The sequence below is a fragment of the Chrysoperla carnea genome, chromosome 2 (genome assembly GCF_905475395.1).
Source record: "Chrysoperla carnea chromosome 2, inChrCarn1.1, whole genome shotgun sequence".
Classification (NCBI taxonomy): domain Eukaryota; kingdom Metazoa; phylum Arthropoda; class Insecta; order Neuroptera; family Chrysopidae; genus Chrysoperla; species Chrysoperla carnea.
The window spans coordinates 44,167,528-44,190,884 of NC_058338.1; the positions used below are offsets into that span (position 1 = coordinate 44,167,528).

The window sequence follows — 23,357 nt, forward strand, 5'->3', positions numbered from 1 at the left end:
TCTACATAAAAATTGTTTTATTGACGATTTTTAGCTCCAAATAATAAAAATTTTATAGAAGTTCTTTGGTAGAGACATGCAAAATCTATGTTATTAGAGACAGGCAGAGATATGGATGTTGCCTAATATTTGTAGCAACTATCGATATAACAACAAACATTTGTGATATTGTTGAAATAGTAATTTTTTCTTAAAAATAGTTGCAATTTAGATGTATACAGTCTGAATATATTATCATTGACATTGATAAAATATGCCTCTAAAAATGTGGTTTAACTCTATGGTTAGCCTTTTTGTTATACAAAAATTCTCGCGGAGCGTTCTCTTTCACGTACCCTGGTAAATTTTTGATTGTGCAGGCCAGTTGTAATTTTGTGAATATCGTCTTTTTGTTAATAAGAGAAATATAATTTTAAAAAAAAATTGAAGCGGGACTACACTCGACTTTACCATTTTAACACGTAGGTACCAATGAAAAATAAAATGTCAAAAACGATTAATTAAATTTAAAAATTAAATGCTTTGAATTAGTTTGAAAAAATATAGTTTCTGTGTACAAGTAATTCTGGCTTATCAAAAGAGGTAATAACCGCTAATTCAGTTATTTAATTTTCTGTCGCAGGTTTTATTTTATTGGGTTTTTCATACTGAATATAATAAATGAAAGAATGAATATAATTGAATGTGTTAAAATCAGTTCGCATTCTGAAAATGTGCGTTTTCCATGAAAACGTAACCAGGTAACTGAAGGGAAGTTGATGCTATTTAATTGAAGTTAAACAAGTTATTAACGTTTAAAACTTAAATTCTTTAGTCATAATTTTAACCTGTATACTTAATTAAATTATTCACAATTGCGACACAAAACTCAATTGATTAGGTATTCGACTCAAATTTGAGTTTGGTTTGAAAAACGGATATAAGAATATTTTGAATACCGTGAATTTTAAGTGAGGTAAATCCGATAAATAATGGGGTTTAACCTCCGTTTTCTGACATACGCCTATAACAGAGGCCACCCACATACTTATTTGTTTATCTTTATTTATTAAATTACATTCATATTTTACAATTACATTTATGATGTGGGTGGAATTGGTTACTTCGTTCTTAATATACAGAGTAGTAAAATAATATACAGAGTGTTCCATTTATAAAAAACACAACTTTGATTCTTTTCGTGTTTTGCGGACATTCTTTACATTACGAAAATAGTTTTAAAATGAGCAGCCAAAAAGCCTCCGTCTACCCCAGAAAAAAAAATGTTCTTAAAATCAAGCAGTTAAGTCATAATATTTCGTGTTGCTTAACATAAATAGTCCTGTATAAATATGTTATGGGAAAGTAAAATTTATATTTATCAATTTTAAAACTGCTCACTCGAGTAGTTAAAAATTTTCCGGATTTCGTCAACGAGAACGTTTACTGGAATAGTAGCTCTAAAATGAAATTTTCAATTTTAATTTGAGCACGTTTGTAAAATATGTAAAAAATAGAAAATCACTTTATGGAAAATTTATATTTAGTATTTAATATCATTCTCTGCAGAATTTAGTTACCGCCGGGATTTATTTAGACTTTTAGAGTAAAATTCGAAATATAATAATATAAAATTCATCTATTTAACCTTTTTTAATTTAAATATATGACAAATTAAAGGTGGGACATAGTAACCAATAATAATGCAATTTTGAATTTTTGCTGTTTGTCGTCAGTTGCTACAAAAATTGTTGTGTTAAAATAATTATTGAGATGGTAAAACAAATAGTCTAGGGTTCCATGTCATTTTCACAAAGAGTGGCTTCGTTAAAGTGGACACAAAATTTTTTTGCGTTCTGAAAATCACTAAATAAAATGTTATAAAAATGTTATACCTAAAATAAATAATAATTCTGAAAATAGGAGGTTTTCCTTACCGGAGTTGTTCGACATTTTGCAAAACAGAATGAAAAGTTGCAATTTATGATTTGCATTAACATTTTATTTATTGTTTAAATATTAAAATAACATAAACCGGTTATTATTTAATGCTAATGTCGGTTTTCCACTAAACGGGCAGTTGAGTTTATGTTTTTTCAAACTGAAAAACAAAAACTAAACTGAAATTATAATGACGTTTACATTGCTAGTCTTCAAAAAGTTTTTAAAAAGTTGCCGTTTTGTTTTATTCGGGTTTGTGCTTTGTTTTTGTTTGTCTGTTTAGTGGGAAATCGGTATAACATAGTGGCAAATACATCCTATTTTCCAGAATTTTCCCAAGTTAAAAATTTAGTATCACCATAATAAAGCAACAAATAAAGTGTCCACATCTTATTAATCCTTGTGAAAAAGGGTCTGAAACCGTTGCCTAAAGGGGACATTTTTTTTAATGATATTCTTGAAGAATGTAATAATATGTTATGTTTATGTTTCTAATTTTTACAAAGTAATTAATATTCTTATTTATTATTATATTTTTCTTTAAGATTAAATTGGTAATTTGACATTTATTTATTTATTTAAAATATATTTTTTTTAGTAACCATTTTCTTTTTTAATTAACTGAAATGTGAATTTTTCAAGAGTTTTAAAATAACGCCAATAGACTCTGTATTCAGCTTAGGGGATAGTTAAGCCCCCTTGAATTAGCTAAATTGGAGGTTTTTGTACAAAGTTCTAATTAAAAATCATTATTGGGTTAGTTATTAAAGTTTTGGTGCCAATGGTTTTCGAGATAGAGAATGATCAAAAGTTCGAAAAAGTCATTTATGCCAACAGTGTTCAACTAACACTTTCGATAAAAGTATAAGATGTTTATTATAACAAATATCGAGTTTTTTTATGTCATATCTAATGTAATAAGTTCTTGAAAATTTTCAGATCAATTCAATTGTTTAAATTTAAAACACAGTCATTATTTACAACGACATTGAAAGACCAATAATTTTGGTCGTTATAACGGATAGTCGTTATAAGCGGTATGTACATTTTTATAATAAAAAAAAAATGTGTATACCCATGACTTATGTCGGTCGCTCTAACCGATATATGAGTAAATAAAATTCAAGTTAGAGTTAATAAAACTCAAAATGGTATTACGATGGTGTTTTGTTTAATTGAAAAAGTATGTTTTTCATGTGTTGGTCTTAACAGCCGATATATTTGCTTATAATTTCAATGAGTGCTAGTTGCTATAGCTGATATGCCGTTATAGCGGATTCATTCGTGTATGTGTTAACATTGATAGCTAACTTTGACTGTAATATTGATTTTAATATTAAAAATCGAATGAATCATCCTCCATGAACCAGGGTCATAATTCTCTGGAATCTATTATCCCAAACAACAGCGTGTGATTTTATCGAATATATTAGTTGATCGCTTTTGAGAAAAACTTGTTCTTGCACACTTCGAAATTCTAGTCACGTAGAAATCTTGAAAAACGTCCTTTATTGTCAGTATTGGTATATTTTACGATCCGCTCCGAGAAAGAAGCGGACTGTATAAGGCATCTAAATCTGTCATCATCCTACAGTTTAATATGATGACAAGTCCAAAAGGATTACCCGACTATCTACGCAAATAATCATTCTCTAAATTTTCTTAATTTTAAATATCTACAAAATACTAATTTAGGAGATATTTAAATTTATGTTTCTACACTGGTAACACTAAATAATGCGTCAATAGCACATCCACAAAGAAAGGCATCTGTTAAAAATAACCACAGTAGACTCTTTCTTATAAGGATTTTCCATTAAAAGTGATAGAACTCTAAACTTAAACAATTTCTGTATGAGATAACATAACAATTTTTTTATTGGAGAGAGTACTTTATGGCATTGAGTGATTTATGATACCAGCCAAATGAAACCTATGCTTGAAGTCGTGTACGCAAAAAATACAATTTTTCATTTACTTGGCTTTTTTTACATATTTATTCTCATCTTACAGATTTTTGGCTTTAAAAGTTTTAAGTTTTATTCTTACAGTTTTTAGCTTTAAAAACGTAAATGATAATTGACTGAAAATTGTGGTCTGAATCTGCTAAAAAAGTAAGTGACTCCATTAAAAAGGGAACAAAGTTACCTCTGTTTGATTAGGAAGATCACTATCATATAACGCCCCTAACATATGCATAAAGTTAAATCCGGCAATATTTATTTTGATAAAAAAAAGTTTAATAATTTGCATGCATTGTGTAACATTGCATGATGCAAGACAAGTTTTCCAATATCTAATAATTACTTTGCGCCTCACAGTGAAACTGCGATTGTCTTTTGGGTGGTATCATAACCATACCACACAAATGACCGTAAAATACTCAAATTTATTGTAGAATCTATTACTCTTAATAGAAAACTCTTGTTAATATTTATCGGAATTTCCAAATTCACATTCCAATTAATTTTTATTTTTTGTCTATTAAAATTCTATTTTATGCGATATATTATTGATTTTCTTTTATATGATTAGAGAATATTTAATAAAATTATTATTATTATTGAATTATGTTGCATTTCTAACCCCATCGTAAAGGTTGACCAGCCGGTCGTGCTCGTGTTTGAGCACTAACAACATCTAATAAATCGGTTCCATAAACAGTTTTGAAATCACCTGCAGAACGAATTGGAGTACGATCACGGCCTAAATCACTAAATGGCTTCCACCTGGCTAACATCGACAGTCCCCGTTTTCTGGAAATATTAATGGGTAACATTTCTTCACGATTTGATAATGTATTACCATTATTGTGATGCGATTCTTGAAATTGTTGCAGTTTTGATGTTAGATCTGAAATGAATACAAAAAAATTAGTGAATTTCATGATTACTGTATGAATCACTGTGTTGGTAAATGTAACTTTAAAAATTGTTATAAGGCTTTTAGCTTTACTTAGTCTAACAACTTTTTATCTAAAGAAATTACCATATGAAAGAAATGCTCTACTTCTCTTTCATAAGTTTCACGTAAAGAAGTTTCTATTTGTCGGATAACCAGTTTTTTGCTATTCCATTAGGATTATAGTTGAATCAAATTTCCAAAAAAAGTTTTGCTCGTCACTAAATTAAAGAGGACGTTCACTGTCTGACAATTTTAAAATTTCAAAAAAGTTTAATTAACTTAATTAAGACAATTAACTCACAAAAATATAATAAAAATATAAAAAGTGGGATATTTTGACCAGATCCAATTAAATAATTTTGTACTTTTTAAAAAATCCCTTCCATTATTAAGTGGAATTTATTAATTTCTACTGATTATCATTGGCTATTGGTTATCGAATGATAGTCAGTGAATGAACAAATTTATCAATTTTTACCCGTATCTCCCAAATTAGGACTCAGATCCAAATTTGGAAAAGAGTTTTTTTGTTGCTCTTGATGAGCTTATTTTGGTAAGCCGATTTTCTGCAGTCAATAATAGAACATGGTGTATAGCTAGTGTATTTATGAATGACAAGGTATGGAAACGGGCATCGTGACAAACGATATACTCTTCAAAATTGCATACACGAAAATACAATTTTTTGTTAATAATAATCTGCGGTCTTTGGATGATGTATATTTTTCTATAATATTCTTAATTCAATGTTGCCAAGGTAAATTCTTTTGTTGTTCTGACAAATATATATTTTGAGAAATTATTATTTTTATTTTATTGAAAAAAAGATTTACGTCGTTAAAATAATAAATGACGTAGATGATCAGGAAATTTGATTTTCTGAAAAGTCTCGTTATTATATTATATATACTTTCTTGTGTCTCAAGAAATGTTCTATGCTGTGTACTAACAGTTTTTCAGTAATTTTGTATACCTGGAATTATTCAATTTTTAAATTTTACTCTAAGGAAAGGGAATGGCTCAGCAAAGCAACCTGTCAAGGAGTGGTTCCAAATAGGGTAAAATCCAAAGAGGAGTCGAATAGTTTTCCATTAGTGAGCTATTTTTGTGCCTGGGTAAGACTGAACTCATTTTGATTAATGTTGAATTTCCGATGAATAAATGAATATACTGCGGTCTACAAAACAATTATATATGCCAATTATTCTTCAATCTATGTTTATAGCAAATGTTCCCAAAGTCCCTTATGGCCGTTGAAAAAGAAAATTTTCAAGTTCGCGAATGTTTTGATAATAGGCCGCACAAAGCTTTCTTTTTGATCAAACCCATTTGATTATTATGCCTAGCCTTGTTTTAAGTACACTCAAAATGTAAGAATAAATACATATATTCAAACGAACAGTTTTATGATATTTATTTCGTTACTGCTACAAAAAAAGTATATTTATCAATATACCGCAATCATTGAGCATACAACATTTCCCTGTTTCATCTTTATTAAAGATATTACACCTGTGTCCTGTGACTATAAAATTCATTTTTAAGTAAATTCAATTTTTCTACATTACATGAGAGTAAAAATGATATGAAATTTATATCCTATCATCAGAAATGCTACTGTTATAGTATACGACTTGTATCATTTTGGACAAGTATACGATATTCCATTTTCGATAATTGAATTCAATTTCAAGTTATAGTCGAAGAAAACAACGTTGGATTCAAAGACAAAAATGGTCTGGTCTAAAAAATTAGCATAGGATCTTGGTATAAATATATTGTAAATTTTTTTATTGAATTTATAAGTTCCCTAAAATTGTAGCTTTTCAACAGCCGCCTATGTCAAATATACCTACTATTACTATGGAAAACTACTTACTATAGTGCTGTAGTATAGTAGTTAATAGACCTTTAGACATACCTGCAAGTTGTTCTAGTTAGTATAAAATTCTAAGAACTGACCGTAAAAAATAAGTTTCGTTTATAAATCCATACTAATATTATAAATGTTAAAGTAACTCTGTCTGTCTGTCTGTTACTCTTTCACGCCTAAACGGCTGAACGGATTTTGATGAAATTTGGTATGGTGATAGATGATAACCTAGAAATGGTCATAGGCTATAAATAATCACGCCATCGTTCTTAGGGGGTAGGCAGTAGGCAGATAACTAAATTGAGTTAGTGATTTTTAGTCGTTTTTGTTGGGACTTTTGCTCTTTCACGTCTAAACAGCTGAACAGATTTTGATGAAATTTAGTAAGGTAATAGATGGTTACCTAAAACGGATATAAGATCAAAATGATCACGTCATCGTACTTAGGGGGTAGGAAGTACGCAGAAAACTGAATTGAGTTAGTGATTTTTTTATGGTTTTTGCTGGGAGTTTTGCTCTATCATGCCTAAACGGCTGAACGGATATTGATGAAATTTAGTTAGGTGATAGATAGTAACCTAAAAAAGGATATGGAATATGGGGGCTGGGGTGAAAGTGGGAATGTTGCCCAGCAAAGCGGGTAGTTCACAGCTAGTGGATAATATTTTCAGAAAAGTTAGCAAATAAATGCGCAGGAAAATAATAGTTTTTCTGCTTAAAAAAGTCAAGTGAAGTTTTTCACTGAGATTATCTTTATTTGGATGTAAGAATTGATTTATAAAAATATTATGTTATGGGAGTTTTAGTTATTATGATATTTATTCGTGAGGTAATTTTACATAAAAAAGGTTCTTCTTTAAAAAATTTCCGAGGTAGCAATAGTCTTCGAAATATTTAAATAGTCTTTGAAACAAGTTAGAGTAAGTCGCTTACTCTACTACACGAAAATATCAAAAATACTTTATAAATTAGGTTAGATTAGGTTAGGTTATATTGGCTGTCCACGAAGGACGTAAACTATAGAGCCCATTGTGATACCATATTTGTATTTTACCACCTTTCCGCTGATATTTTCATTTATCAGCTCCTCAATTTCAGAGGCTGAGTGCACCTTCTTCATGCATATACCATTCACTACACCCCCAATTCTTTGTGTTAAAATATCAAGGACTAAAAAAAAATTTGGAATTTATATACATAAACTCTTTAATCGTTATATTTTATCACTGCACCAAATGAGTTCACTCACGGTCTATAAAGGGCAGCTTACTAGGCACATACAGAGTTAGTTAAACATACGTAGGGAGAAGTAGACAGTAGTAGCTGTAACTTTTTCACTTTATTAAACTGAGGTCAATTATTCTTCGTAATGTGTTTTAATATCTGTAAAATATCTATAATTGTATAATTCAAAAGAGAATAATTTCTATTAAATTTAACTTTAAATTGCCCACTCAAATAATTATAGACCTTCAAATAGAATTCACCCTTGAATTAATTCATTAATGAGTTATTTCTATATGAATTTTTTTTGACGCTTTTATTGTGTATAAGTTTTTATTGTGTACTAGCTGACCCGATAGACGTTGTCCTGTCTTAACTATAAGTATTGAATTGGAACAAAATAAATTTAAAAAAATATTATTCAAAAACATAGTTTTGATTATAATAATGCTCTACGATACACAACATTCTTCGTTTTATTTTCTGGTACGTATATGAATATTGTTTGTTGGTATACCAACACGGGAACAGGCGGCGTACAATTAGCCATGTGAAAAACATGAATTTTTAAAATTTATGCCACAAACACTTAGCGACTCCCTTTGCGATTTATTTATCGACATTGCAAATGCTAGATGACCCGGTGAACTTCGTTTAACTTACAATTTTTTTAATTGTAACTAATGTAACAAGACATTAATAGCTATACTATGCTTAACTTGACTGCTAAGTCCCACCCGCAAGCTCGCCCTCTGCTTGGCTGTCCTACTAAACACAAATTTTACTACTATCCTTTGGAAAGGACTTCGAACGTTGGCCTGGCTGATACCTATTCACAGTACCTGAATAATAATAAATGATATCTCAATACTAATCAAATACCTGTTCACAATTCTAGATAAATATGGTGGGAGTGCAAATAAATGCATACTACATATGAAGATGTAATGTAATGCGTTATTTATATGCGTTTCCACCACAATAAATAAAAATTGAAGAAACTAAGCGAGAGTTTGTTCTAGACTGACCCTATTCCTTTGACACCTTATTATTTATTTCGTATAAAAGTATATAAATTAAACTATATAAAACGATTAAAATTTAATTATTTATCTTGAAACTTAAACCAAAATAAGAGCACCATGCAATAAAACAGTCCTGAACAGGGTTTAAAAAAAATTAAGTTACGAAAAGTTGTTAGAAAATCTTTAAATAAAATTAAATCTGCGTATTTAAAATACACAAAATGAACGAAAAATTATTTTATATTTTCAAATTTAATTCCTTTTTCAAACATATTTTGTGTAGAAAATGAAAAACATAGTGCCTACGAATATAATACAGATATATTTTAAGGCAATACAAAAATCGTGAGTAGGTATTTAAAGATATATACATACACAAAACTTATGTTTTTGTAAGTGGCCTAATGGAAAGAGTTGACGAGGGGTAAATGTGAATTGTTTGAGAATCATTATTCTACGCTACAACAACTCACTTCAATTTTATATTATTTAAACTGTCTTTATTTTTTTCGTAAAAGAAATTTATCGAAACATTTTAAACAACTAATTACTTCCATTATAAACTTTCGAAATAATGGGATTTATTTCTTATAGTATTCCTTTGGAAAAGAAGAAAATCTTAGAAAACAACGTAAACAGATACCACCATTCCATTGGATTCTCTCACCTACGTGGAAATAATCTACAGTGATATTCTGGATAAAAGGTTGAATTTTATTTAAATATGAAGTTGAGCTAAGTCTAAATCAATTCTGAAAATTTAAGGGGGGTTGCTTGATTATTTAAATAAATAAATGACTTTTAAGGTAGGCATATTAACACAGGTCTATTGCGAAAAGGGTAAGTGGATGATATTTTTCATAGATTTTTCCAAAACTAGTCGATGGAAATTAAAAAAAACCCTTTTAAAGTAAAGTTTAAACCTTAATTGATTATTGAAAACAAAAAAAACAAACCCATTGTGCCCGACTAATTAAGGATATATGAGCACGGAAGTGGGGACAAAAATAAAAAAAGTATATATATTTTTTCAATTTTTATGACTTGTTATGTTATAACTTGAAAATATAAGACGAAAAGTAAGAATACTATTACTACATTTTTTCGATATCTGGAGTAATTTTTAAATAAACGAAAATTGAAAATTTTGTTTAATTATTTAGCTTTCGATATTTCGAAAACCAAGGCAGATATTGGGAAATTATTCTTAGTTTTCGTTTACCTACATTCATGAAGTTATTTCAAAATTCATAATCAAAGTAAGGAATGAAAACAAGGTACAAATAATTTCAACCACAAGTCTAAACTTGCCTTGGCGCTCGTACTACCTTAAATAAAATAATAAAAAATTTTTATTTATTTTTTTTGGTTGATCACATATTTAGATATATTATAAATTAAATAAAGAAAACTTTATGATGGAAGTAATATTTGATGAAATATATTAACTACTTTTGTTATAATTTTCATCAATGTACAGTCAGTTGTACGTTACACTTCGTACATGGAAAACTTAGTAGTAAAGTTAAAATACGGTAGTTAGTGATACATTAAATTATATTCACATCTGCGTGATGTAAAACAATACAGATATATTTTCTCTAATGTAGATAACACAGAAAATACCTATTAAAAATTGTAGTGATATAATTTTTTTATAGGTTCTGTATCCAAAAATCAAGACTCTTTAATATATATTTTATGATTGAAATTTACACCTTTATTATTATCGGATGGTAGACTCACTATTTGAAGCTGCGTACAAATTTTGTTTCTTGTATTTTGAAGAAAATAGAATACTAAAGTTTTGACTTAATTTACGGCCTTGCGGAAAAAGTATGATGTAAACAACATGTTTCAAACAAAAGCTGTTTATTTGGACACAAGGTTTATTTTTATCTACTTTTACTTTTTGACTCTGTTTTAAAAGATAGGTCCTACGGACGTTTGACCCGATTCGTCTATATTGCTCGTTTAAGAGCTCAAAATATTTTTCTTGTCTTGAACACAGTAAAAAATTTTAGCTCAAATTATCTTTTCATTTTGAGTCAGTGTGGTGATGGACGGACGCACTAATGGAAATGGATTACTAAAGGTGATTTCACGAACATCTTTACCAAAATTTTGTTTGTAGGATCAATATTTCTGAGCGTTAACATGATACATTTTAAACCGAAGATGTCGAATGCAAATTGAAAACCGCAATACATTGAGCTTGGCTGGGATAATGTATCTGCATCTTTAAGACAATGTGACCAAAAAGTTATTCTTATATTAATCTATAATATAAAATCGGTGAATGTGTTGCTAAGCGCAAATCTCGAGAGCAGCTGAACCGATTTCGCTAATTCTTTTTTAATAATATTCCTTGAAGTATGAGGATGGTTCTTACGGAGAGAAAAATTTAAAAAATTGCTTGAAAAAGTGTAAAAACAACACTTTTCTATATTCCCATACAAAATATTCGTTATAATAAATAAAAGTCAATTTGAACTTTAATTTACCATACCATAAAGTTTAACTGTTAGTAGAGGGGTTCCGGGAAAGCAAAACAATACAACGATTGCTCTTAAATGACTTCATTTAGAGCAACAAAAGTAGTTTTAGTAGGAAAATTTCATGCCAACTTTTAAGGTTTGTAATAGTATTTGCAGTTTTATGTTTATTAATCATAAGTATTATAGCCCATATACTTTTTCCCTTTACAGATAAGAAATCTGAAAGAATCCACTGTTAGGCAGTACGAAGTTCGCCGGGTCAGCTAGTTTTAAATATAATAAACATATACATATAATGCTTGTAGGGATTTGTGTAATGTTGGAACTGTGGAAGATAAATAAACAAAGCGTCGTAACATAAGAAACAGTAACATGTTTCTTTTACAATTCTCTCCCAGAATCCAATTGTTCGAATTAATGATATCATTATTGTTAAAAACGATATCACCGATGCATTCTTTACTTTCAAGTTATTTTAGTTCTTCTTCTTGAATATTATTTCATTAGTATTTCTTAATTTTAGATTTGAATGTGATGTGTTTCTTTCGGTAAATAAATTATCTTGATGATATTATAGTAGGTCATGCAGACAAAGTCGTGGGCATCAAGTAGACGATAACATATATACGGTGGTTTAAAAAAATTTTCCAATCCAATAATCGAAAACGGAAAAACACATATCTGCTCACTTTTATTAAAAATATAGTATTGAGTTATTTTTAAATTGCTCCGTGATTTCGAATATTGAAATATTGATCTTTGTGAAAATCTAAAAGTGAAGTTATGAGTGAAATGGTGAAATTAAGTACAAGGTATTTAGGGAGATTAGAAGGAGATACATATGGAAAATATTAGCAGTAAATCTGTTCAGCAAGTACTGAATAAATTGAAAGGTTAACAAGATTTCAGCTCTTACCATTGGTATTTTGACTGTTGTGTGATTTGGAGTTTTTTATTATTTTTTGTTTTTGGTTGCTTCATCTAGTAATTAACTAATTTGGTTTTTGGTTGCTTCATCAAGTGCTCTGATTAAGGTTAAGAAGCAATTAATTATGAAATAATATTTTCAGCCTACCGTAACGAAGATTTAGCCTGTTGGAAATTTATGAAAATGGACTCTATATTATGCGATGTAAATAGTAAATAAACTATATATGAATTTTGTTTCATTTTCCATACTCGTTAGTGTATTTCTAAACTTTTAATTATTTTACAAACGAAATACCATTTAAGCTCTTTAAGCATGATCTTTAATATGTAACATAATATAGTGTAAATTTTAATAAAATGTACTTTCCATATTATCTGCTAAAAGTTTTTATAATTGACATTTTTTTTAATATTAAGTAATTTTATGGGCTCAGTATATGATTGATGTGTATTTAGAAATTTTTAATTAACATTAGATAATAATTATACGGTGCTTATAATATTATTAAAATCCAAAGTATATTAAATACTTTGGTAATGTGTGTACAAAAAAGCGTATGTCATATGAATGATACTTGTAAAATGTAGGAATTTATAGTGTGAGTAATAATCAGTAGGAATTGGATCATTAGTGTCGGGTGCTGGCTATCCTACTTATGGGTCTCTTTGGTTTTCCATTAGGTTTGTACAAAGGTAAATGCTGGAATAGTTCCTAACAAAGTCAACTATAGCTGCATAATTCCCACTTCCTTTCATTTGTCCTATCTTATTTTTAAACTTATTCTGTATAATGTATGTAGGAGAAGGCGTCCTATAATGATCTTCTTAAGAAAAAGTGTAATTTATTGGCAAACTATGCGAGATATGTATACCGTCGAAATATTTTTTGTTTCTTTATTCAAGTGTTGCAAAACTGCAATGCCAATTTCTTGTGATTTGTTAAAATTTTTAGAACTATTCAATATTTGTCAAAAGGGATCGTTTTACTGACCTTGTAAGAATAGGAGGGTAAAATGATCTCATTACATTTTTTACCAAACAGTTCACATTAAAATATTAATTGTTCTTTTACATTGCATAGTATAAAAACAAAAATCACCAGTAAAATCATCTAAATCAGTACAGTTTATAAAGGCAATCATTTTGCCTGTAACGATATATTTGAATATCGTCATAAAAACTGATCTTAGAAATTTATTATACACCTATCATAACGTGTTATAATGTTATTAAAAGTCAACAGGAGCCAAGAGTAAAACAACCAGCCAGCGAAAACTAATACACAAAAAGAAATTTTATTTTGAAATTTGTCTTATCATTGATCATAAGCAGTAAAATTAATATTACTGCTACAAAACACAAAATAGCATATACATCGCCACAAGTCTCTGATTAATTTTATTATGTGGAAGCCATCTATCGATAAATATACTAGAGGCCTTTAATGGTTCACTTAAAACAACGAGGGATCATTTAACCCTGAGGGATCATTATAGAGCACTTTCCCCTATTATTAAAAAAGAATGAATAAAAATAGAATTGAATATTTTAAGATCAGATATAGATATTTAAGGGAGCATTAGTTTAGGTTCTAAATTTTGGTAGAATTTAGACCTATTTTTCTGTATTTGACTTACCTTAGAAGAAAGGTCTCTCTAAGAGGTGGCAAAGTACTTCTTGGACATACTGAATACTAAACTTTTTAAGGTTTATGTGCTTAAATTGTTGTAGTACCTTAATGAATGTCTGTTAAACAATTCTTACAAGTCTGTATTATCTAATATTAAAGATTTAGTGGTGGATTAAGGAATAGTGGACTAAGGGGGGAAGTATACAGCGTGTAAGCTATAAAACCAGAGAGTAATGTTTGATTTTGTAAAATATTTTTAAAATACAGCTAGTAAAGATATAACTCTGAGTATTTCTTACCATTTAAACTAAACATGGGAACATGATGTGCATTTTCAATAATTTTTCTTGCCAATTGATTCTTAAGATAATTATTTGCTGTTTCTGAAGATTCTGGCGTATCTTCCATTAAATTATACTCATCATTCCACGGCGGTGGTATATCATCAGCTACTGCTTCGTCAGACGATATCGGTGATATTAAGAAAGCTGTTTTTGCACTGATAAAGTTACCTTCCAATGTCAAAATTGTCGACAGGACAATTAGTAAAAAATGATTGTACATCTGGAAAAAAAAATTATTTTAATATACGAAGCTTTTGAAAAACTTTTCTGTTTAAGTGTTTTTATCTTTAGATATCATTAAGTAAACGATTAAATTTTTTTTACGAACAGCTTAATGAAACAAAATCAACAATTGGTTTAAGAAATACAATAATACTGTCGTTGAATGTTTTCATCATACCTGCATGAAAGTCTATTAAAAGTTTATATCGAAAGTTTTTGGAAACTTTTTCTATACACCTGACGAAATTTTATTTTAAACTTATTTATTTTTATTATGATAGACACAAAGTTTGAAAATAATTATTTACTGTTTAACAATATATGCATATATATGACTATGGATACTTTGCTATTTTTTTTCTAAAAATGAGATTTATTTGAAATGAGTTATTTTAACTTTCTTCCGAAACTTGGGGATTTGAATTTCATTCAAAATGAAAAATTCGTTAAGCAAAAAATTTGAATCGGTTTACGCCATAAGTAAGTTTAGTTTCCAGCGATTTATGCAAAAGTATGGTTAGGTTAGGTTATATTGACTGTCCACGAAGGACACACTTAGGCTATAGAGCCCATATGCATAATTATAAAAGATAGAGGTTTCGAAATTTGCATGCAGATTTGAGTTTATTGATCCTAATTTCGAAAAGCCCAATTCAATAATAGTAGAGAATTAAAACGTTGTATCAAAATGGTAGCCAAAATTATTAATAGTACCTACCTACAAAGAATATTCTAAAAAAATTTGTAAGATTTTGTTTTTTGGCGTCTAGTATAGCATCTGGCATAATTTTTTGTGCAAAAATTATAACTGTTTGATGGGTGGTAGGTTAAAATTAGCTGATAAGTCCGGCATTTTTGAGATACTTAAAAGCTCTCTTTCTGTCTCCCATATCTGTTAACCCAGTCAAATCGACGAGTTGATGTCGATTTTAATAGAAAGTTTAATAAGAAGTAATTTATAATAAGTAGAGTTAAATGTGTGACAATAGTTTCTTCTTCTTCTATTTAATTGATAATCAAGCTTAATGAACTAGGTACGTATTGTGTCCCTTGAAGAAAATTATCGCTTCCCTGATCAAATGTCAGAGTAATGATAAAAATAGCGGCTGTATTAAAAAACCAGCCATAACTAAATTGTGGAAACGTTAAAATAGTAATTGTTTCAGAAAAGATTTCTCATTAAAATAAACTGTTAGTATACATTAGAAAATATTGGTAGCACAGCAGTTGCGTTAGCTAAGCGAATTCAATCAGAGATGGAAAAAAATAACACATTTTTCTTTAAATCGAATATTACATTTTACATCTTTCAATAATTTTTATTTCGAAAACTGAGCGTCTTCAGAAAAAAATCACTAAAGTACTTTTTTGCGTAAAACTGAAAAAAAAATTTGTATTTTGAAAAAATTCAAAATTTTGTATTTTGCGCACCTTCACCTTTTTTTTCTGTCGATTTTTCTCATAACGAACTTGACTTTTCCAATATCAAAATCCTTCTTGATACCAAATTTTATTCAAATCGGACTTACATAAATACATATACTCAGTGTCACTGCACGGATTACATATAAATCTATTTGTAATCCGTGCACTTTTTGTGACACTGAGATACATATGTATATATAAATTTAAAAAATGGTCATTTTTGACATCTATTAGGCAGGATCGATGAAAAAAGTTTTTGAAAATTCTATCATCAGTCTAAAAGCAATAGCTTCATTTCTTTCGGAAATTCGTTAAAAAAAATTTCTATTGGTTTAACATATGTCGCGTTTTCGAGAGTAAAAACAAATACAGGTTAGCATTTGATAGAAGATTTCCCTATGATAGATTTAATAGAACTAAAACTCACATATGTTAAAGTGTGCAAAACAAGGAGAAATTCGTATGAGGAATTTAATATAATTAAAAATTATCTGAAAATTATAAAAAGATAAAATTATTTTAAAAATACTGTCTTACAAATTGTTAGTGGGTAAAAAATCGACGGAGACAATCATGAAGCTGCGCTTTTAGCTAATAAATATGATCTATCCATCAGGCTGTGACTAGTGTAAATTAAAATATTCACATTAAAAAAATAGGCGAATGATGAGCCCAATATGAGTAAATTTTTTTAGATAATTGTGATGAGTTAGTGATTGGCTTTGCCTTAAATCTCTTTTAATAATCCTTAAATTCATTTTCACCAGCTCTTTTATAGGAACAGTAGTTTTTTTTTTTTTATATATCAAAGAATGAAATTGTGTAGATTTTGCAGAATGAGTTGAGTGTATGCAGAAATTTTTTTATAAATAATAGTATAGTGAGTGAATACCTAGACAAAAAATTCACGGAATTGAGGTCCGATATGAGTTAAACGACTCACACAGTTGAACAATTCAAATTCAATTGATCACCTAACCAATTTCAAATGGTTATTTTCGAACATCCCTCAAAACAGATATATTCTTATTTTCAAAAAACCATTATATTTGTATTCAATATTTTTTAACTGAATGTAAGTGTGACCATATACGGAACCCTAATAATAATAAAAATATTTTTACTGTCAGATAAAGTTTATTGATTCATTTTCAATTCACATGTACAATAATTACATTTCAAATGAAAATATGAATTTAATAGCAATTACTATACTCTCAGGAAAATTCATGAGGAAAATTTTTAAAATTAAAAAAAAAAAAAGCAACATTCACTTATATAAAATAATAAAACGTTTTTCATGTCAATAATTTTATTACTTAACACCATTTTATTTTATTGTTCACATAAAAATTTTCTTGGTATAATAAAAAAAATGACACATTTTCTTCATAGCTAATTTAAGAACATCGTAGGTGGACGTTGTTACCAAATTACTGGTATAATGGTTCGTTATTAATTATTATTGTCACAATTAATTTGAATGTATCCTTTCTAGAACTATTCGGAAGGACTGTCATTACATTAGGTATTATATTCCTGGGAATAGTTAAGTACCAGTGATCAAAATCAATATCAAGGATTTTTTTAAGAAGTAATTTAAAATGGAAAGATCAGATATATATATATATATATATATATATATATATATATATATATATATATATATATGTAAAACATAATGTACTACGGATCACAATGTAAGATACCTTGGATCAATATTGATTTTACCTGAAGGCTCTTTCTTTAACATGTAATAGTTACAGTTCACTCTGGAGATCGGCATTTAATGCTTGCAGTTGAAAAATTAAATATATTATGTCTATACTCAAATAATTATACGAATTTTTATTTGTAAAGGATTTTTACCACATGCAAATATAATACAATTCACAACACTTTTATTTTAATATTACTATGATAGATGAGTTCTTCACTTCAGTCGTTCTGAAGGGCCTGTGTTGTAATCTCACTTATTGTCATGTAACTATTATTGTAATCTGACTGTATCGCACGCTGGGCACCGTTTATATAGTAATAATCAACAGTCTAGCAAATTCTAGAACTGTCACGTATGTTCTTCTATCATATATATTACTTGTATATGTTTTCTATCTCTGTTTACGTAATATAAAACGATATTGTTTATTTCTTTTTAGAATTATCTAGATTACATTTGCTTTAATAAGGAACTGTATGTGTGTGTTAATTATTCATATAGCTGAAATGTCGCAGATATTCGTCGAGAAATTAAAGAATAATTGAAGATAAAATGTATCTGAGGTACTACACTTTAACCGGTGGTTATCTTTTTGAGAGGTTGAAGATGCTATGTTTTACGTTAGAACATAGAATAAGAAACAATGTAAATAGTCATTTAGGTACTAATTTAAACATTTCGTTTCTTTATAAGTATTCAGTCTTATAATTTTATGTTAGTTTAATTCGCTTTTATGTTTCTTATAATTCATTTTAACTAAAATTATAAACATTTTTTGCAATAAATGTTTTAAATAATACAAAAAACGCATTAAACTAAGGGTTCTGCTTCCTGCATTAAGTAACAAACGAATGATAATTTTGTTAGAATTGAAAAAAAGAAGTTCTTTGACGGAAAAAAAAAATTTATAGTCATAAGTAGTGTTTTTATAGTCATTGTGTTGTATATCGGTTAATAGGACTTTTTTACTAAAAATAAAGTTTCAAATAATTTTTCGCCTCTGCGTTTGGAATAATTTTCATTGAAAATCTTTATCAAGAACTGCTATCATATGTTTTAAAAAGCCAAGCTAGAAATTTTAAGTAAGAGCTTTTCAAACATTACTGACTTTCGTTGGAAATTTTTAATTTATTTTTCACATTTTTTTTCTAGATTTCTAAATCAAATGGTTTTATTTAGAAGGAATGGAACAAATTTTATCGAGCTTTTTAATCTTGTCCACATTTTCATAAAAATTGAACTATTGTGATCGATTTTCTTTTCGATCGATTTAAATTTTCCGAGATATGGAGCGAGGGAAGGAGTGGCAGTTATCGAGAACATTTTATTTACTGAAGAAACTAAAAAATTATAGTCTAGGTACAGAAAGTATTATTGACTGAAAATTCAGCATTGGCAAACGAAATTTTTTCTAATATTAATTTTTTCCCTTGGTTATTTCAGATTAAATCAGACCTCGACCACATTTTAATTTGCTGTAACTAAACGTTTTTGAAGATGTAAAGGAGAGTGTCATAAATATTTCTTCTGTAACTTATTACTTTCGACAATATTACTTTCGACATTATATTAATAATGTGATTATAAATTTTAATAGTATGGTTTACCATTCTATTTCCAACTTTCTAGATTTTCTGTACACTGCTAATTATTATCTTACAGAGCCATGTATAAAATAAAATATTTACAAGCTGTCCACGAACGGAGTTGACAAGAGAAAATTGTTTTATTGTTTAGTAACTAATAAAATTATGTCCATAAAACAGTTTTAATCCATTTATATTGACATTAACGATATTTTTAAACCGAAAAGTACAGAAACTACTTTCCTGCTCTGTTCTACTTCCAACGGGAGAAAATGTGCTGAATTTTATTATCCATTCAGCGATCAGCAGTGCAAAATGGAAGAAAATTGAAAGCAAAAATGTGGTTCTGATGAATATTAAATTATATTAGTAATATTATTAGAACCTGGCATTATCAATTTTCTAGAGCTTTTCTTTGAAACAATATAGATATTTATCATCCAACTTCGAGAAAATTGATACTTAAATAACATTTTTTAAATTTAATTATTTTTAAACATTTAACGTTTTGACTTCTAAAATAAATACAGGTACGTGTACCTGAATGTGAAGAACATAAATGGAGACTAATTTTAAATTAGACCTAAGATTGGCTCTAGATGAACACAATTTTGACTGGTCTATTAGTTTTGTTTTTAAATTTCTAATCACACTGCAACCTTTTTAAAGACAGCTATGTATTTCTAAGTGGAAATCTTACTTTCGCGACAAACAGAAATTATAGAGACACGGAGATAGGAAAAATCAGTTGAAATGATTTTTTACTTTCTGCGCATCCTAAAGGCAACTTAATTTTTTGTATGATCTGTAATGAAATAACTTTTTGATACGGTAATTTTAGCTAGGTCAAATAAAAATAGTTCAAAAGAAGAGTTTTTTCGTTGAAAAATTATGGATAACATTTTTTATCTATATCGTCAACTCCGTTCATGACACACAGTACAAGTATACTCAATCATTTCTTCTTCTTTTTTGGGTTTCATTATTACGATGATGATGAGAAATGAGATAATTCACTTCGATAGTCAGCTCATGAGTGAACATCTAAAAGGGACATAGAATTGATCAGACCGCCATCTCATATGTTTACATCATTAGAGTTTGTAATGCATTTCACCACATCAAATAATTATCTTCTTCGTACGTATATATAATTTTCTTGATACTTGTGATTGGAGACGATGCGATGACAATGTTGTCAACAACAGAACCCTTTTGTCGAACACATTACTTAGAAATACGTTATAAATGTAACTTTTCTTATTAGTTTATAGTGTGGCTATAAATAAGTATCCACTAGCTCGACCCATGCAGATACCCCTCTCGTGGCTGCCCTGTACCCGTGGCTAAGAACAACAACAAATTTCGTAGAAAAGTTGTGAAAAAATCAAATCTTAAATTAGTATTTGGAAAACATGTTTTAAAAATAGTTTAATTAGAAATATCTTTGTAGTTGCTGTTGTCACTTCTTAATGATGTCTTCAGTATTAGGAGAGCATCTGTAAGAAATGTTACATGCCAATCATGTTAGCCTTACACTTATGATTTAAACTTATATAAATTATAGATATTGATCGGTAAAATTGTTGGTCTAAGCCTGTTTTTTCCTAAGCGGTAGATTTTTAGCCCGTGCGCATATTTTTCGCCAGAAAATGAAGGGTAAGTCATGGAATTTGATAAAGGATAAAGAAGATAAGGTATGGACAGAAAAACACATGCTGAAGAAATAATATACAATAATTAGAACATTGAAAAATTACAAGTTGTACTAATAAAAATTTTTCGTATGTATAAGGGAATTTAAAGTCGATTGCTTAACCCTTATGAGTGTTACCATTTATCTGGATTGGGTCGCCGTCAATCTATAAGAAAGTAACACTACTAACTTCTACTTAGTTGATGCGTGTGCAAGTGCACAAGAAGTAATTAAATTGTTTATGCGAAGAAAAAAAAATTGTAAAATTGTAAAGATGAAATAAAAGTTCAAACAAAAGCTATTATAATGTTTAAAGCCCTAGCAACCCTTTAACATCTTTGAAAGAGAAGGAAACTAATTGAGCAACTAATTGAGCAAATGTATGTAATAAAAAAGGTTTTTTAAATCGTATTCTTTACTATATTATTACTAATTATGATATTATCAATTAATATTTTTCTATCTTTATTATGTTGTGCAAATTAATAAATTACAAGAATCGTTGTAGAAAATATCAAATTCTATAATGAATTCTATATTAATCTGCAATATATAGGACTACCTATATATTCTATCCGGAAGATTTTGTCTCACCTTAAATTTAATGTTGTTTTCTAATTATATTTAAGACAAAAATAAGAATAATTTTTCTTGATTAACACGCAAATATTAAGGAAACATATTTTAGATGAAAATGTTTGATTGTTCTGTTAAGGAAATTGTATATATAGAAAACATTTAAAACAATTATCACTTTTGTAGTATGTTCTAAGTAATGTGTCCATCGTTTGTTTGATGCACTCTTGAATCTCTGTTTTTGAAATGTAGATTACTAAAGTTTCAAACTAGTTATAAGTAGGTAACCAATTCCGCCCACGGTATGATTAGAGTAGCGGGTTCGATTCCCGCCGTCGCAACAAAATTAATTTAATTAAGAGTTGTGATGGGCTGGTGTAGTGCATGGTATATGCATGAAGGAGGTGCACTCATCCTATAAAATTGAAGAGCTGATAAATGAAATTATCACCGGAAAGGTGGTAAAACACACATATGGTATCACAATGAGCTCTATAGCCTAAGTGTGTCCATCGGGGATAGCCAGTATATAACCTAGCCTAACCTAACCTAACCTTATCTAGGTACAAGTTATTATTCAACTGATAGAAATATTATTGCAAAGAGTTTAGTATCGTAGGCAACTATGGAAACTAAGTTTATAAAAAAGTGTGCTATGGGGAATAATGAAATTGAGTCTGGCAACTTAGCTAGCTGTTGCAAATAAAAATTGAACATGAAATCCTAGGCATATACATATCTATATGAAAAAAATATAATTAAAAGTATGCTATGAAAATAAAACTGTAGGAAATAAAGCATTTGGACTCCTTGTCAGTAAATTTATATGGGAGCCGGCGGCAAATGTTTGCCTGAGTGTATTTAACAAAGTCATATACATGCGAACTTGTGCTTTTTGAACACAACCAATTTTGTTAATCCTGTTCTATGTACTTTAACTTATACAGTGCAATTAAAATTTTAAATAAATGTAAAAATTTAGTTTCATAATAAAAATACGTAATTTGTATCACTTGTATGACAGTGTGAATCGTTTGTGTGTTCTGTATACACGAAGCCACAAAGAACAGGAGTGGTGGAGTTGCTTACGTCCTAGGCCGGATATCTAGATGCCCCGACTTCTGTGTAATTTTTTCGGTTCTTTCTATTTTCTCAAAGGAAAATACGTAATGAGTTTTTTCCATCGAAGTGTACAGTCTTACTGTCATACTTCAAATGGTATAATGTGTTGAGATAGAAAAAGCTATTAAATATATAATGTATGAGGGACTTTGACTTTTATAAAGTATCTATACATAAAAATTTGAAATAAATAAATAAATTTTCTTTATAATAAAAATAAGTAAAATATATGAAAGTTTCGAAGGATTTATTTGCGGTTGTGAACAAAGATAGAAAATAGTGACATGTTACATGTTCTTTTCTACAATTTATTTCGTAATCCATAATAATTAATTTTCTCTTCATTAAGGCTGATGTTAAAAGATACCATTTTCTAATAATTTTTCACTTTATAAACAGACTTCCGTAACTTCAATTGACAATTAATTTTAATATAAAAATCGTTTGTAAAATGCTTTGAAAATTTAATCATAGAATAGTTGCAATGACTCATCACAGTCACAGTAATGACACTTATCCAAATACTCTCTGTATAATTCAATGTATTTTGTGAGTATAACTCACAAATAAGCTTTCAAAACATTGATGATTTTACTGTACACTGTATTTTATAAAAAATAATTTCACTTCCAATTTATATTAGATAATTGTTCTCAATATAC

The 23,357-nt window shown here is 28.6% G+C and overlaps 1 protein-coding gene across 1 annotated transcript; it reads right to left on the reverse strand.

Annotated features, from left to right (window-relative positions):
* Window positions 1-4,498: 4,498 nt before the first annotated feature.
* Window positions 4,499-14,754, reverse strand: LOC123292716. Its single transcript, XM_044873429.1, has 3 exons — window positions 14,749-14,754; window positions 14,304-14,568; window positions 4,499-4,773 (listed from the first exon to the last, which is right to left on the reverse strand). The coding sequence occupies exons 1-3, from the start codon at window positions 14,752-14,754 to the stop codon at window positions 4,502-4,504; spliced, it is 543 nt and encodes a 180-aa protein (XP_044729364.1). The 3' UTR covers window positions 4,499-4,501.
* Between the last annotated feature and the right edge of the window lie 8,603 nt (window positions 14,755-23,357).

Excerpts from the sequence above, each read along its gene's own strand:
- LOC123292716 (XM_044873429.1), bottom strand. Across the intron at positions 4,774-14,303 it reads TCCCATGTTTAGTTTAAATG|ATCTAACATCAAAACTGCAA; the intron begins GTAAGAAATACT and ends TATTCATTTCAG.